This window comes from Ipomoea nil, unplaced genomic scaffold (genome assembly GCF_001879475.1).
Source record: "Ipomoea nil cultivar Tokyo-kokei standard unplaced genomic scaffold, Asagao_1.1 scaffold1770, whole genome shotgun sequence".
Taxonomy (NCBI): domain Eukaryota; kingdom Viridiplantae; phylum Streptophyta; class Magnoliopsida; order Solanales; family Convolvulaceae; genus Ipomoea; species Ipomoea nil.
Genome location: NW_017618198.1, coordinates 1,028,309 through 1,045,140, shown reverse-complemented (window position 1 = coordinate 1,045,140; position 16,832 = coordinate 1,028,309). Strand labels below are relative to the sequence as shown.

The 16,832-nt window shown below is 38.0% G+C and overlaps 4 protein-coding genes across 7 annotated transcripts; 2 read left to right on the top strand and 2 right to left on the bottom strand.

Annotated features, from left to right (window-relative positions):
* The first annotated feature begins 2,702 nt into the window (after positions 1-2,702).
* On the top strand, positions 2,703-7,206 carry LOC109192463 (ATPase ASNA1 homolog). Of its 2 annotated transcripts, none has more exons than XM_019343116.1 (12): positions 2,703-2,947; positions 3,718-3,929; positions 4,029-4,091; positions 4,222-4,332; positions 4,730-4,804; positions 4,905-4,973; positions 5,057-5,122; positions 5,222-5,299; positions 5,382-5,480; positions 5,767-5,901; positions 6,541-6,696; positions 6,816-7,206. In XM_019343116.1, exons 1-11 carry the CDS (start codon positions 2,788-2,790, stop codon positions 6,676-6,678), a joined length of 1,206 nt encoding a protein of 401 aa, XP_019198661.1. In that variant the 5' UTR covers positions 2,703-2,787; the 3' UTR covers positions 6,679-6,696; positions 6,816-7,206. The 2 variants fall into 2 exon arrangements, with proteins under 2 accessions (XP_019198661.1, XP_019198660.1); XM_019343115.1 differs by having other exon boundaries at positions 2,704-2,947; positions 6,541-6,707; positions 6,819-7,206.
* Positions 7,207-8,692: 1,486 nt separating this feature from the next.
* On the top strand, positions 8,693-11,763 carry LOC109192464. 2 transcript variants are annotated; one of them, XM_019343118.1, is made up of 4 exons: positions 8,693-8,786; positions 9,066-9,367; positions 10,256-10,504; positions 11,251-11,763. In XM_019343118.1, exons 2-4 carry the CDS (start codon positions 9,125-9,127, stop codon positions 11,581-11,583), a joined length of 825 nt encoding a protein of 274 aa, XP_019198663.1. In that variant the 5' UTR covers positions 8,693-8,786; positions 9,066-9,124; the 3' UTR covers positions 11,584-11,763. The 2 variants fall into 2 exon arrangements, with proteins under 2 accessions (XP_019198663.1, XP_019198662.1); XM_019343117.1 differs by having other exon boundaries at positions 9,062-9,367.
* LOC109192462 (lysM domain receptor-like kinase 3) lies at positions 11,735-13,586 on the bottom strand. Of its 2 annotated transcripts, none has more exons than XM_019343114.1 (3): positions 12,176-13,586; positions 12,126-12,134; positions 11,735-11,787 (listed from the first exon to the last, which is right to left on the bottom strand). In XM_019343114.1, the coding sequence occupies exon 1, from the start codon at positions 13,484-13,486 to the stop codon at positions 12,179-12,181; it is 1,308 nt and encodes a 435-aa protein (XP_019198659.1). In that variant the 5' UTR covers positions 13,487-13,586; the 3' UTR covers positions 11,735-11,787; positions 12,126-12,134; positions 12,176-12,178. The 2 variants fall into 2 exon arrangements, with proteins under 2 accessions (XP_019198659.1, XP_019198658.1); XM_019343113.1 differs by having other exon boundaries at positions 12,127-12,139; positions 12,178-13,586.
* Positions 13,587-15,716: 2,130 nt separating this feature from the next.
* Positions 15,717-16,732, bottom strand: LOC109192465 (probable acetyltransferase NATA1-like). The gene has a single exon (XM_019343119.1). It carries the CDS (start codon positions 16,618-16,620, stop codon positions 15,913-15,915), a length of 708 nt encoding a protein of 235 aa, XP_019198664.1. The 5' UTR covers positions 16,621-16,732; the 3' UTR covers positions 15,717-15,912.
* Positions 16,733-16,832: the final 100 nt, after the last annotated feature.

Sequence of the window (16,832 nt, the reverse complement as noted above, 5' to 3'; positions counted from 1 at the left end):
TAGTATGGGAGACCTCAGTCCGATCGCCTTGTGCAATGTCATTTACAAAGTCATCTCCAAGGTCCTTGCCAATCGATTGAAGCCTCTTCTTTGCCATCTGGTCTCAGAAAACCAATGTGCCTTCGTTCCCCAAAGATTGATCACGGACAACATCATGCTTGCATTTGAGACTCAACATTTCTTAAAAAGAAAAACTCAGGGCAAAGATGGGTATGCAGCGATCAAGTTGGATATCAGTAAGGCGTATGATAGAGTGGAATGGCCTCTCCTCCAAGCTATTCTCACCAAGATGGGTTTCTGTTCACGTTGGACGAACCTGATATTCCAGTGCATCTCTACTGTCACCTATTCTGTGCTGCAAGAGGAAGCGGAAATTGGTCCTATAATTCCCAAGAGGGGTCTTCGGCAGGGAGACCCTTTGTCTCCTTATCTCTTTATATTATTAGCTGAGGGCCTTAGCGCGATGATCCGTAATCTGGAGGACAGAGGCATAATTCATGGAATTTCTATTACAAAGGAGGCCCCAAAGATTTCTCACCTTTTCTTCGCCGACGATAGCTTCATCTTCATCAAAGCAAATTCTCAGGAGAGTAACATAGTCAAGGACACTCTGGAATATTATGGGCAAGCATCAGGGCAGCTTATCAATTATGATAAGTCTGCTATCTATTTCAGCACCAATGTTAGGAGTGAGACCAGACACCAAGTGAAAAGCATCCTGCAGATTAGCAATGATGGACGCGAAGGAAATTACTTGGGGTTACCAGCCGTTGTGGGAAGAAATAAAAGAAGTATCCTTGGATTCATTAAGGACAGAATTATGCAGAGAATGCAAAGTTGGACCAACCGTTTCCTGTCAAGAGCCGGGAGAGAGATCCTCCTAAAGAACGTAATTCAAGCCATTCCCCTTCATGCCATGAGCCTATTCCTGCTGCCTAAGGAGCTGACTAAGGAAATTGAAAGAGCCATGATTTCATTCTGGTGGAGAGGAGAAACTGGAGGCAAGAGAGGAATCAACTGGAAAGAATGGAAATTTCTAACTATACCACGAAGTTGGGGTGGTCTCAGCTTTAGAAATCTTAGAAATTTTAACCTTGCCATGATCTCGAAGCAATTCTGGAGGTTGCTGCAGAATCCTTCATCTTTGGTAGCGAGGGTCTATAAAGCGAGGTATCACCCAAACTGTTCCCTGCTTGAGGCCAAAAAAGGTGGCAGCCCATCTTTTATATGGAGCAGTATTATCGAGGCTCAAGAGATTATCCGCAGTAACTATAGATGGCGGATTGGTGATGGTGCTTCCACTAAAATTTGGGGTGAAAAATGGCTCCCATGTCTGGATAACCCGATGGTCATCACACCACCTTTCCCCTTGCTTGAGAATGCGACCGTCTCGGCATTAATGAATGACGACAACTCGGGGTGGGATGAGGATGTTATTAGGGATATTTTTGTGGAAAGAGATGTCAATTTAATCCTTAGCATCCCTCTGAGCATTATTAAGAGAAGAGACAAGCTGATTTGGAGTGGTGATAGCAATGGTATTTTCTCAGTCAAAGGGTGCTATAAGAATATTTCTGCCCAGTTAAATCCAGCCAACGCGAAACCGTGGACATCCATGTGGAACCTCAAGTTGCCAAGGAAAATCAAAGTTTTTATATGGCAGGTTTGTTCCGGTTGTTTACCCACAGCAAACAAATTGAGAGTTAAGCGTGTGGACTGCTCTGCAACATGTAGTTTATGCACCTCAGCGAATGAAACTGCATCACATCTTTTCACTGAGTGCAGTTTCGCAAGAACGATCTGGGGTCTGAGCAATCTTCCTGTGAGCTCTGGAGGTTTCGACAGCTTTGAGCATTGGATGAACTATCATTTGGCATCGTTGGAGGAGGATCAGTGTTGTTTGCTGCTGATGATTTGCTGGAAAATTTGGCTTGCTCGGAATGATCGTATATGGAATGATAAGTCCTCTAATCCCAGTAGTTTACTCAAGGGAGCTATTCATTATCTGGAGGATTGGAATAATATTGTGAATATCAGAGGCAATAGAGCTGGACCGGGCATACCTCCAGATCAACGATGGGAAAGACCACCTCAGGGCTATTTGAAGCTCAACACAGATGCTGCCGTCAACAACAACAACAATCGCATGGGCTTTGGATGGGTGCTTAGGAACGAGCATGGTCAGTTCATCACAGCAGCTTGCATCCCAGGGAGAGGATTGTTCTTACCTAAGGAAGCTGAGGCCATGGCCGTAAGGGAAGCTCTAAGTTGGCTGAAGAATCGCGGGATCAGTCACGTAAAGGTTGAGTCGGATGCTCTCCAAGTTCTACAGAGTCTGAAGCATAATGGGGAGGTTTCTTCTTTTGATTTAGTTATTAATGATGTAAAAGATTTGCTGCATTCACTTAATCATGTAGCTATCTCTCATGTTCGTCGTACTGCGAATAGTGTTGCCCATAATCTAGCTAGGGAAGCCTGTTCTTTGTCTGTACGTAAGGAGTGGTCCTCTTGCCCTCCTTCCTTTATTGTCAACGATCTGTATAACGATTTGAATTAATGAAGTTTTCTTTCCAAAAAAAAAAAAAAAAACTAGTTGCCAAGATTTTTTTTCACTAAGCTGACCTGGCCAAGGGGTGTAGCTACAAAATACAATTTATTAGTGCTCGATGAGTAAATATTAAAAATACAGGGGCCAAATTGAGCATTCAACCAAAATATGTTTTCATCTCTAGGTTCCAGATTCTCCCTGCTCCTTCCCGCTACCTCATCATCGTCTTCAGTGAATCAATGGCAACTACTGTACTGAGCTATTGCTATTCTCCTTCATCTTCGTCTTCATCTTCTTTTCCTCAATATACCAATAACTGTAAGTATGAGTCGTTGAAATTCAAGCCCAGCGTCAACTCTACCTTCCTATCATTTTCCATCACCAGAAAACCATTCGTAGGTACAGTATAAGCTGTATACTATCTATACCAGTTTCCTTATTTATTTAATTTTGTTTATTTAAATTGCACGCCTCTCTAGCGAATTTGAATAATATGCAAAATTTGGAAGTTCACTCGAAAAGATGTTATCCATAACAAATAGGGTGGGAGAAGCATATTGGAATTACTGTTGTTATTATTAGCAATTAAAGAAAAAAAATCACTTGAAGAAGTGAATTCAGGAAGTTTTGTATGAAAAATGAAGCTTGGAAGTAATGTCTGAAAAATGAAGCTTTAGGGCACAAATATTTGTTCAAAATTAGCCTGGATGGAACAGTTATGTTAGGCATTGCTGATAGCTAAAAACATTGTACAGTCCAGGGTTAGGAGGAAAGAATGTAGTAGAATATTAAGAGCAATCTTAGTCATCTGAAGGAGTTCAATGTTTTTGAAGGATTCCTAGTCGTAGCTGCTATTTTAGATTTTTCAATCTAGTAGCTTTAGTGAAATTCAAGAAGGTTCTATTGTTTTAGAATAGGCATGAGATAATGAACTTAGAATTGTCTTGTTTTTGGCATTCCCGTTCCCATTGAGAAACAAAATCTCAAGGTAGCAATAAGCGAATAAGTTGTTATTTGTTGGAATGTTGGTTCATCCATATTAATTTGATTAGAACCGAATTCAAAAGCTCAAACTAAGTTTAGAAAAACCATGATTTATGATGTTTTATGTTTTTTAGTTACTAAGGTTGTCTTTGATGGGGTTTTCTCTTAATATTTTTTCTTGGCAGTAAGATCAGTAGCTGCTCCGACAGATGCCACTGCTGGGTTTGATGAAATGGTCTCTGGGACACAGCGGAAGTACTATATGCTTGGTGGAAAAGGAGGAGTCGGTAAAACAAGCTGTGCTGCTTCACTTGCTGTAAAATTTGCCAACAGTGGTCACCCAACTCTTGTGGTTTCAACTGATCCTGCACATTCGTTGAGTGATTCTTTTGCACAGGTTTAAGAGATTTAATTCTTATTTTCTATTTATCTCCTTCATATTAATTCTTTTTGTGATTAAAGTAACAAAGATTTTCTGCTCAAACATTTACAATAGGATTTGGCTGGGGGGACGCTTGTACCAGTGGAAGGACCATACTCTCCATTATTTGCCCTTGAGGTGGGTGCAAAAGCTTTTTGCAGTAGTTTCTTTACTGCACAATGAATATTGACAATACATTGCTCTTCCTCCTTTCTCTTTGAATAATAGTTGCATTGGCCTCAAATTGTGAATATATGGACTATGACAGTTAAACCCTGAAAAGGCCAAAGAAGAATTTCGTAGTGCAGCCCAGAAGAGTGGGGGATCAGGGGTCAAAGACTTCATGGATGGCATGGGCCTTGGGGTGCTTGCAGATCAGGTAAAGTTCTTCCTAAATTTGTACACATTCCAACTTCTGCTAAGCTGGTAAAATATGTCATATATCCAGTGATTAAAGCTATCTTGAGTAAGGAGTCAGCATCAATAATAAAAAGCAACTTGATACTTCTTAGTTAATAGTGGGGGTTTCTTTTATTGCATAACCATTCTTTAACTCTTGACACAAATGATGTGTATACTTGCTATGTAGGGATAATTGACTTGGACTTTTTGAGGATTCTGTAAATAAATGATCTTGATTTTCTTTGTATATTTTCCACTCCATTGCTTATGCAGATGCAACACTAAACTTTCAGCTTTGCTCTTCTAACAAATGAACAATTTATAGCATTCTTTGCTGTTAACTATTAGCTGCCTTATTTTTGTGATGGGCACAGATTGGTGAATTAAAGCTTGGAGAGTTGCTGGATACACCACCTCCTGGCCTAGATGAAGCCATTGCAATTTCAAAGGCATGCAATATTTTCAGTGCTTTTTCACTTTGATTGTATATTCCACAAAATACATTGTACTAATTTTTCTGCTTTTACTGATTAATCAACCTCTTGCCAGGTTATTCAATTCCTGGAATCAGAAGAGTACAATATGTTCACCCGTATAGTGTTTGACACTGCCCCCACGGTAAGCAAACTGTTATTATTGCCTATTACTTTATTGAAGATATATTTCATAATAGTGATTATTTGTGTTTCATACTTTCACAGGGTCATACTCTACGGCTCCTATCATTGCCAGACTTCTTGGATGCATCAATAGGAAAGATATTAAAGGTAGAACCTATTTATCTTTGTAGGATTTAAGATTGTATGATAAGATGATATGTATAATTCACATCCTGGTTTACTTTCTATTATGTGATCATATTACAGTTGAGGCAGAAGATAACGTCAGCTACTTCAGCAATAAAATCTGTCTTTGGCCAGGAACAAGCCCCAAAACTAGATGCTGTAAGCTTGACTGACTTGGACTTGATAACATCTATCTAAGAATACCTATTATTGTTGTGAACAACCTTACTGCATTGTGCAGGCCGATAAATTGGAGCGATTACGGGAAAGGATGATAAAAGTAAGGGAACTTTTTCGTGACACAAGTTCAACGGAATTTGTCATTGTAACAATTCCCACGGTAATGAATCCTATAACTAATTGACACCTATTACTTGCCTTGATTAGTGAAATCCATGTTTTTCTTGATGTTGCTACTGGCCACTAAGTGATAAACTTAAGTTGTATCTAGCTCCTTGAGAGGAATTGACTACATGCCTATTTTGACCACCCTACGCCTTATCTTGCTTCAGTGGCTTAGAGCTTTGGAGTATCTTGTAGACCTTTAGCTGTAATTTGGATTGGAAAATGTTACTGTATGCCTGATATGAAAAGTTTGATAACCTGGTTAAAGCTACATCTTCTAGGTGATGGCAGTTAGTGAATCATCAAGGTTATGTGCTTCCTTGAAGAAGGAAGATGTCCCTGTTAAGCGGCTCATTGTTAACCAGGTTCTTCCTCCGTCTGTTTCAGACTGCAAGTTCTGTGCAATGAAAAGGAAGGTACAAATATTTGCACCAGTGTTACTTTATGTATTTATCCTAATGAAGTTACAATTCTTCCAGTTTCAAAATAGTCCTTATTCTGAAACTCACATCTGCCTGTGGAGCTATTAATTTCTGGAATGAACATACTATTCTATGCACATTTTGTTATTATCTAAGCTGTGTATAATGCCATACTGTCGTTACTGTACACATAGAGCCCCAAATCACTTTCCACAAATTGATGTTAGCCTTTCCTTGGAAGCATGTGCTGCAGTCACTATTTTCAATTGGTTAGTTGACAAATCACACTTTTTGTTTGGCAGTTTCCTGCCTCATTTTTAATTGGTTGGTAGAGGGTAGGCTTTAATGTCATCATATGTGTAGAACTGAGTTCTATCTTCTTCTATGTCGGAACTTGGAAGGCCCATGGTTTTTGTTAGTACTAACTACCAAGTATCAGCTCCTAGTTGTAATTGAAAAGTGCACGCACCTAAACAAAAAATGCAAAGTACAATTTCATCTGTTACCTAGTATTTTTCTTTGCATTCTAACAGTCGATGTATTGAAGCCTGTGCTCATGAATTAACCCTCGATGGACTCCTCCAAATATGTTATATATAGCCTGGAATAAACTGACTGTTCAAACATTGACAGGATCAAGCACGTGCTCTCGATATGATCCAGAGTGATCCAGAACTTTGTAGTTTGATGTTGGTCCAGGCACCCCTTGTTGACGTAGAAATCAGAGGCGTTCCAGCTCTTCAATTTTTAGGAGATATTGTCTGGAAATGAATATCGCCCTACGCAATCAGATAATCCGGGTAACATTTTCCTAACACTCCACAACTAGTCTCTTTGTGTTTCTTTTGGTAACTAGCATGAAATAATTTTGGGGTAATTTAACTCTTTCTGTTGCATATCGACCAATACAGGCGTTCTCATTGTGAGCAGTGAACATTGCACCTCCGCTATAGCGGTTATTTATTCAAATTTTGCTGCAGAGATGGTGGTTGTTGCATCTAGCATTTAAGCATTTTACAGATTGCTGGGAAAACTGCACAGGAGTTTCAGTGAGGAAGATGATGTGCTATCTTTTTCCTGGGCCATGCCTTGAAACAAACTTCTCTTTTCAGACTTCAAGAATGAAAAATGAATGTATAGTGTTCTGTTACTGAAAATCTCTGAGTCATATACTAGTTTTTGTACTTTACAAATTCATTCCTGTCTATGTCGGTGTATAATAGGGATTTTCTAATCTAAATCTAAAAAACTTATACTCCGTAATAGTAAATCCAGTTTAGTACTTTTGATTTATGTCAATATTTCCAGTTTAGTACTTTTGATTTATGTCAATATTTTTTATGTTTATTGAGTTGTATATTGCGCTATAAATATTGTAATTTTCTTACACTGTTAAATTTTTATTAAACATTATTAATATATATTAAATGTTATTATAATTATATTTAATTATGGGAAAATTGCATATTTAGTCCCTGAATATAATTAAGTTCCGATTCAGTCCCTAAGTTATGGCAGTATCCGAGTTTAGTCCCTCAGTTATGAGTAAAGTGGTGAGTTTAGTCCTTAGCGTTAATATTTTGTCTGCAGCTAACAGAAAATTTGAAAATAATTTAATAATAGAGAGTTAAAATAGGAATTTCAAATTATAATCTTCTTTGTATGTTGAAACCCATTGCGCAACCATCGTTATTTTCTTCTTATATCTAACAGAAGTGGGAGATTTCAGAGTAGACCTTCAATTGTAGGTATAAGAAGAAAAGAATGACTGTTGCGCAACGAGTTTCAACATAAAAAGAGAATTATAATTTGAAATTCATATTTCACCCTCTATTATTAAATTGTTTTTATGTTTTTCGTTAGCGGTAGACAGAATATTAACTCTAGAGATCAAACTCGCAACTTTACTCATAACTGAGGGACTAAACTTAGAAACGGTCATAACTTAGGAACTGAGTTGGAACTTGGCTATAATTCAGGCTCTTTAATTATTTATCATATCTAAAAATCATACATTAACAATTATTAATTATTACTAGTATTTTTTATGCGCGATGCGCAAAAAATAGGTGCCCAATATTAATACATTATATTAAAATTTTAAATTTATTTAGATTTTAGATATTTAAATTATTCTAAATAATAATAATAATGTAAATCATTTTTATAAATTTGATATTTATATTTATGTAATAATTAACATATAACTCAAATATTTAATGTGTATATATTATTATTAATGAAGAAGATAAGAAAATATATGGTGGATGCATGTGCATGGTAACAACAGTGGAAAAGATAACGGAAGTTATAACGGTAGGGGTATGTTTGTCAAAAATATTTTAATGTACAACCTTTAGAGCATAATGTACAAAAAAACTTAACGAAAAAAACGGACATAAATCAAGGGTATAACTTTCATTCACACTTATTATGTTTTTATTAGATTACTTAAATATTAATTATAGTCTTTAATATAATATGAATTTTTATGACTTTTTTTTTTAAATTTATATAGTATGATTTTTAAAAAATTATTGTAATATAATTATAATTTTAAGATTAAGTACTAATATTAGATATTTATTTTTGAGCATTGCACATAGAAAATAAGAATAAAGTATAAATAAGTCACTGAACTAAAAAGAGTAATTAACATTTTTAACATGTTAATTTCTAATTTTTGCTGACTAGATTATCATATATTTATTTATTTATTTATTTTTGGAAGAATTTATTTATTAAATTTTAAAAAGTTATATACAACTATCGTAAAAACTTGGGGTTTAGCCCAACCCAATTTAGCCCTATCATCTCCTTGCCCAGACGACTCTCCTGTCTCCGCTAACCGGAGCGAAACGCCGAGACCCCCCATTCATGTAAGTCTCTATCCTGGAACTAACTTTCTATCTCATTTTGTTTCAATTTTCAGCTGAATTTGATTTACTAGGAATTTCCTATTTCTCCAGAAGCTTGCGATTATTTTCAATTGTTTTTTTTTTTTTTTTTGGTTTCTCTCATTTTGAAAGCCTTACTGGTTTGGAGCTTAGAATTGATGTTAATCACGAACTCCATTGGTCTCTCTTTGCATTTCTCGAATTCGTATGTCGTGTTCTGCGCAGTATATTTTTGACATGTAGCTCATTGTTCATAGATAGATGTGATACCGGGGACTTCAATCTTATGAGGTTCAGAGCTTGTTGAACGACTCGGTGAGATGAACTGCGTGAATGTCAATCCCTGCATATTGGCCTACCCTCCCATTGCTCCATCTCGAAGTGCTGCCCCAGCAACGAATCCTGGATTTCCGGTTTCCTTGAGACTGAATAAGTCTTCTTCAATTTACACGGTTGCAGGTCTTCGTAAGTTTTCCCTTAAAGCCACGGCTAGTACTTCTACATACAGACAATCTGCACCTGTCTGTTTGTTTGGTGGTAAGAAGTCAGGCAGTGGCGATCAGGTAAGCATATTCATTAAGCCGGTTAGTTCCGTTTGTGAGTTTATCCGTTTTCTTAATCTGGATCATGGCCTGGATGTTGGAGCCAGGAGAGTGTAGAAGCCTAGAAGGCGAAGCTTTTGTTGCTTGAGTGCTGTTTAATTAATCAATTACTATAAGCCTTCTTTTGTTTGTTGAGTGCAATTAAGTGTAGGCTATATATTAACTAAAGAAATAGGATGCTTCTCCGGTGGCTTTCAGTTTCTTGGTTCCTTACTGTCTGTTTTGTTCTTATGTTATTGCTTCTCTTTGGGCTGAATTGTTGTCCACTGTCTGGAATCCCAGTCGATGTCTCTTGCTCAGGATTGATCCGACAAAGATATAAAATCAACATAAGAGCATTATGAAAGAAATTCATCTATATTATGACATTCAAGTTCATTTCTTTTTTGGCTGTAGTGTGGTATTTGCCTCTGGTTTTTTTTTTTTTTTTTCATTGTGAAGTCTAGAACTTTTGTTGTCAGTGCTTTCTAATTTTTTCCTGCTTCATTCTCTTTTTAGTTGTAACTAATTAAAGTCTTTAAATGATAGTGTATTTGATCTGTTTTTAGAAATTAAAGTCAATATTGTACTTGTCAGCGTAGGGGTTTGAATAAATCTAGGCTGGTTCCATGGCTTGGCATAGGTTAATATTGTGCTGCTAATTAGGACTTTATAAACCATGGAGTTTGATTGCTTAAATGCCTCCACCTAAACAACCACCCCCTCTGAAAATAAAGGGAAAATGTCAGATGATAAATCATGTAGAATTGAGATGCTTTTAGAATGTTCAAAGAGAAGGTACCACAAAAAGCTTCCAGCCAATTTTCTATGAGAAATGTGAAGCTCACTGTATATTGAACTGTCAACCAGGCTGCGCCAAAGGAAGCTTTGGAGAATTTATTGGGAAGTTTCAAGAAGGAACAATCAATTGAGGATTTGCTAAGGCAGCAGATTAAGAAGCAAGAGTTCTTTGATGATGGAGGCACAGGTGGTGGTGGCCTTGGTGGTGGAGGAGGGGGTAGTGGTGGGGGTTCTGGTGGATCAGAGGATGAAAACACTTCAGACGAGCTTGATGAAATATTCCAAGTGACCATGGCTACTTTGGGTTTCATATATACGGTAATAACTGTCTCACTCCTCTTGTGCATTTTTTTTTTGTGTCTGCATATAATGATCTTTTTTTTTTTTTCTCAATGATGCTTAGACATAACAAAGAGTTTGCCCATCTTTTGTGTCTGCATTCAATAATCTTGTTTTTCTTAATGATGCTTACACATAACAAAGAGTGTATTCATTTATTTACCTGGTGTTTTCTTAAAAGTTCGTTTCTCTTTTAAGAGTGGGGGAATAGACGCATTATTAAAATTCCTTCAAAAGAAATCAATCAAAACATGGATTGGATTTCAAGAAACATGTTCCTCTTTCATGTGCTTATAGTTTTCAATTGTGGAAGCATGTACAGGAAGTGTAATTGAAACCTAAAGTTCTGTATGGTTATCACTTTGCTTTTATGCTTTTACTTATTTCTTTTTGGCGAGTGCAGATAAGTGACGAATATGTACATTCTTCATGTTTGCATGAACTATGTGATAAGCCAGACCAAGTTCCTTGACTTAGATACATCCCTTGCATTGCGAAACCAGATTTGTGTGTTTAAGAGATCACTTTATATTCCTTCAAATTTAGTCACCATCCCAATCATGTAAGAAACTCATTGTTGGTTAATGCGAGTCAAGACTTCAACTCCCCGAAACATGACTTGTCATTCTTAAATTCTATAATCTTCCCTACTTCCATCCACACATCTAACTTGAAAGATGTCTTGCTCACTACCATACTGAGTTCTGGTGTTTCTTGTGTTACAGTATATATACATTCTTCGAGGTGAAGAAATCGGGCGCTACATCAGAGACATTATCAGGTACTACATATTTCGAGGTAGGAAGAGTATTCGACTGACAAAGCTCCTTGCAAGGTTAAACAAGCATTGGACGATCATTAAAGGGAAGTACGGAAATAGATTGACAGACGACGAAATGGATGAGGTTGAAGGACACTTGTTAACGCATCTTGTTAAGAAAACCGGGACATGGTATTATAGACCTAAGCAAGCACAAAAAAAGGTCGAGAAGCGTGCTATTGTAGATCCAGTGTACGGCGAGGAGTACTATGAGGACGACGATGAATACTATTATTGATGATGCTGGTGGCTTACTGGTGGGTAGTTCTCTTGTTTGAATATGGTTTAGTAAATACTGCAGTTTTTACTTACACTGAAGCATTCTCTGTTTGTAGTTTGTACTTCTATTATTGATAGGCTTTTGATTTTTGCAAAGTGAAGAGAGGCTTAAATGGTATTGCAATTTTTATTAACTATTTACTGGAAAAAATACAGTCAAATTCATGTCAGGCAATGCCAAATTATACCATGGATCAGACCTTGCATTGTAAATTCTGGTCTAAAAATAATTTTCAGATTTTATACATATAGTTTGACACATTTTGTACTGCAGTTGATAATTTTTGAAACTATAACTATCATATTATGTATCAGCAATTGTTAAATTATTTATTTATATATACAGAAACTGTTAACTGCATGTATAAAATGGTTAACTGAAGGTCATAATTTTTGTATCAAGGTTTACAATAGTTAATTGAATGGCATAATTTTTGTATCAGAATTTACAATGCAAAATGAACTCTGGTCCATGGTATAACAATTGAATTTTTATATATAGGGAAAAAAATATATAGACAAAAAAAAAAAAAAAAAAAAAAAAGGTAGTGTTGTCACCGAGGTCCAAGGGAAACGGTGAAGTCAGTGAGAAGCCCAATCTTGTCGGCCCAAGTCTGAGAGTCCAAATACATCTGAGAGACCCGAACCGCAACATGACCCATATCCGGCCTGACATTCGGGTCATGATCCAGGCATTCCAGCGCTAAGCGCACCAACTTCTCCGCCACATCCACCGGATACGAATCCCTCAGCCGGCGGTCCGCCCAGCCTCTCAGTCCGCCGTCGTCCAACGCCGCTCTCGCCGTCTCGATCACTGAGATTCTCGCGTAGCCTCCGGTCTCCTCATCAACAATGTACTTCAACGCCTCCGACCCCGACAATAGCTCCAGCACCACAACGCCGAAGGCGTACACGTCGGATTTCTGCGACACGGCTCCCGTGGACTGGAATTCCGGCGCCATGTACCCTCTGGTACCTTCGAACTTCATCACTTTGCTGTTAGATCGCTTCAAACTCGCGCTATTCGGTTCAATTTCCAGTTCAGATTCGACGCTCCTCTTCGCGATCTCACCGCAAAGCTCCGCCGTGCCGAAGTGGCAGATTCTGGCGCTCAGGGAAGGCTCCGTGACGATAATGCTCGAGCTCTTGATGTGATTGTGAATGAAGTCGAAACCTAGACCGGCAGAATTGTGAATATAATCGAGTCCGGAAGCAATATCGGAAACAATCTGAAGTCTCTGCATCCAATTAGAGAGCACCGTGAAATTAGGGTTTCGGGGGTTTCTGAGAACGTCACGAAGATTAGCTCCATGGATATACTCGTAGACTAAATAAATATAATTCCCGGAAATCGAGACTCCTTTGAGCGGAATTAAGCTGGAGTGATGGCTTCTGCATATCATCGCCACCCGGTCGATGAGCTCCGGCGTTTCAATCGGGCGGCGGAACTTCCTCTGGATAATGACGACATTCTGGCCGCGGACCACGCAGCGCCACGTAGTGGATGTGGAGGAAGAGGATAAAGGCGTGAGTAAGAAGTTATCCGTGGCGGAGCGAATTTCGGCGAAATCATAGATGAGAGTCTGCTCCGGGAGAGCCTCCCGGAGACTCGAGAGGGAATCTCTCCTGCTCGATCGCGAAGATCTCCACGACTGTGAATCCTTGTAGTTTATATAAAAGCTCGAGGTCGAAGCGGTGGAGCTTATGATTTGGCCACTCGTCGACAAGGAAGGATCGAACGGCGGCGGTTTTCCGGCGGGCGGCGCCGGCGAGGAAGAGTTCCGAGAGATCGAAGGAGTATTCTTCTTCTTCGGCGAAGGCTGGACCGCTGCTCCGGTAAGCTTCTTCTTTGATTTGCACATAGCTTCGGAGGTTGTTCACCTCACTACGCGCGGCATTGCCAGACCATACAATCAGAATTATAGAAAAACCCAATTTCTTCTCGTACAAAAGATTGAAACTTTCCAAGTTTTGAATTGGATTCGAAGGTTGTCGGAGTTGAAACGGAAAGTGATCACATAAAACAGCAGATGATTGTTGCAGATTTGACCGACTTTTATTTTGTTGTTTGGTCTGGTCTTTGCTTTATTGGATTTGGGAGGCTTTGACTTTTGAGTTGTGTCATTGTTAGCCGACTTATTTTATGTGCTTTTATGTCATTGTGATTAAAATGAATTAGGAGATAATTTTTGAAAAAATCAAACTTATTTTCTTTTCTTTATAATCACTTAGCACACTTTACATTCCAGAGATGACACCGGTATAGAATATAGTGGGACAGAACTAAGGCTAGTCATGAATTATAGTTCCCACACTTTCTAAAAATATATTTTGGTTTCGCCCTTGGGATATGCCAAAGGTAATATAGAGAGGGTGAGTGCGATATTTCTAGGATAAAACTACAAAGATTAAAAAAAAATTCACTATTTGATGATGCAATAATCATGAAATGGTGCAGACAATTCAGTTGATTCTTAGTGAATATGAATAATGATACATGACTAAATTTTAATGGTCGAAGTATAGAAGTGACACCAAATGTAGTGAGCTTCTTGTGAACATCAAACATTGATCTTCCTACTTAGTGAGTCGTTGAGTTATCATAATTTGTTCCTTCACTATTTTGTCGGATCAGAGTATAGGGTCTTAGAAATTAGAAAATTACTTTTTGTGGGCAATAATCATGAATATGTTGATCTCATACGTTGCCCACAAAAAGTCTAAACCCAATTTAGTTTCAAGATATTTGTAATAGAAATTGAACTATATCCTGTCGTCGAAAGTATGTCTTAAGTGAAATTTTTCATTCATTAGATCAATAATCCATTTAAAAATGTCAAATGAAAATCGATAAATAATTTCTTTATAATATACTCTTTTTCTTTTTTATTTTTTTAAAACTAAAATATTTTCGTCATTTTATTTTTACAAGAGAAAATCGTAATTTATGCTTCTCACAAATATGACAATTATCAATGTCGCTCATGAATTATAAGTGGTGTAAATGTTACCCCTCAATTTTTAAATTGTGGCATATATTGTCCTTCCCCTAATAGAAAGAATGAGAAACATTGTTATTAACGAAAGGAGAACAAACGAAGAAAAAAATTGAAATAAAGTCTTTGAACAGGGAAACGATGGACAACCAAATTTACACTACTAATAATTTAGAAGTGATATTAATAATTTGTATATTTGTGAAGGGCATAAGTTAAATTTTTTTTTTTTTTTTTTTTTTTTTAAAGGAAGGTGCAAAGAAAGCTTAAAAATATACTCAGTCCCAAATGTGGACCCCACTCACTAGTCATCAGAATGGATTATTATTATTATTTTCATTGTGTATATTAGTTGGTAGATTACTAATATTATCTTACAATGGAATGGTGAAATTGTTGGATATTGGGCATTGACTAGGGGGTTGGAAGTAATAGAATAGACTTGAATTAGTGTTGTGATTAAAATATGATTTTAATATCTCACCATCACAACAGTCAACATTATTTTGATTCATGGTGTGCCACAAACATAACACTCATCAAACCCTAAAATTGGAGCACATGCACATACATACTCAAATTATTTATTCATTCAAATTTCAAACTTAATTCTATTGGGAACATAGACTCATAAACATTCTATCAACTGAAAAGTAAAAACTCAAAAGAAAATATGAAGCCACTGTGACTTGTGGTATGCCATTCTTGGAAGCATAAATGAAATTGTGGCTGATGATTACAACAATTTTGCGGATGACAACTCTCAGTAAAGTAAGTCAGGGAGATCTTCAAGAATCTACAAATTTTTTAAAATATTTATATTTTGGTGTTCATGGTAACTTTTTTAGATTTAAACCTTAAACTTGATAGTCCCTCACCCCCACCTTAGAGATTGTGAGAGTGTGAAAGACAAATGATTTCTATTCTGGTTTTAGCAAAGTGAAATCAATGGAGATGAAGAAAACCAAATATAAGCACACAAATTGATATCATTCATATGGGAATGATTCTCTAACTGGGAAAACAATTCTACTGCTTTTCGGAGAATCAGAATCCCACACTAAATCAACTACAAATTAGCTAGAAGCAGGTATTATTGAATGGAGCAAAGAAACAAGATTGATACTGCAAAAGTTGGAATTTCTAAAATCCAACAGGAATCTGGAGAGTGAATCCAGAAGCCATTGCTATCCATCAACACAATTAGACAAACACATTTAGAGAACAGAAAGATATAAAGATTTGTAGAGGAAAGAAAGATTAGTAGATAATAATCACCAGGAGGAGCTTGATCAAATGTGGGGATGAGCGTATGCCTGGAGAGCCTCGCCGGAAAGTCTACAAATGCGCCATTCCTGGTGGACCTCAGCCCCCATCTGCTCGTAAAACCTAATCGCATTCACGTTCCAATCCAGCACCACCCATTCAACTCTCCCGTACCCCATCTTCGCCGCCTGAGCCGCCACGGCCGACAGCAGCATCCGCCCGAATCCCTTCCTCCGATAGGCCTCCCGGACGAATATATCCTCGATGTAGAACCCCGGTTTCGCCAGAAACGAGGAGTAATTGGGGAAAAATAGGGCGTATCCGGCAACAGTGGCGCCGGTTAGGGCTCGGGACTGGAATGTTGCGGCGTCCGGGTCGTCGATTGGGAGGTCGAGAGTAACGATTTTGTCGATCGGAGTGAAATGAGGGTTTGCAGGGGCAGGCAGGAAGGGATTGGGTGAGACTTCAAGGATGAAGACGGTGAAAGAGGCGAATGGCGGGAGGGGATTAGCAGCGGGGAAGAGGGTATCGGAGAGAGAGGCTTCGGTGGCGGAGAAGAGGTGGGTAAGACGCTCGAAAACGGCCATCTGATGGATAAGCTTGTGTATGTGGGGGACGTCGGCGCGTGTGGCGAGACTGATGCGTGTGAAAACTCGGTGGCCGGTCGGAACTATCTCCTCCTTGAACACTTCCGGCGCGGAGGTAGGCGCAGGCGGTGGGGCGGCGGCTGCCATCTTTTCTACTTTCCAAGAGTCGAGAAGAGTCCAGAAGAATGAAGAAGAAAGTGTAGACACAACAAAGAAGATATTGTGAAATTTTTTTGCTTTCACAAATCACAATACAAGGATTTATATAGAGACCACTTTCTTTTAATTTTTGGATTCTATGAAATTATACTTTAACCAATCATCTTGTACTTAATTAACTATCTGTTGAGCATATAATC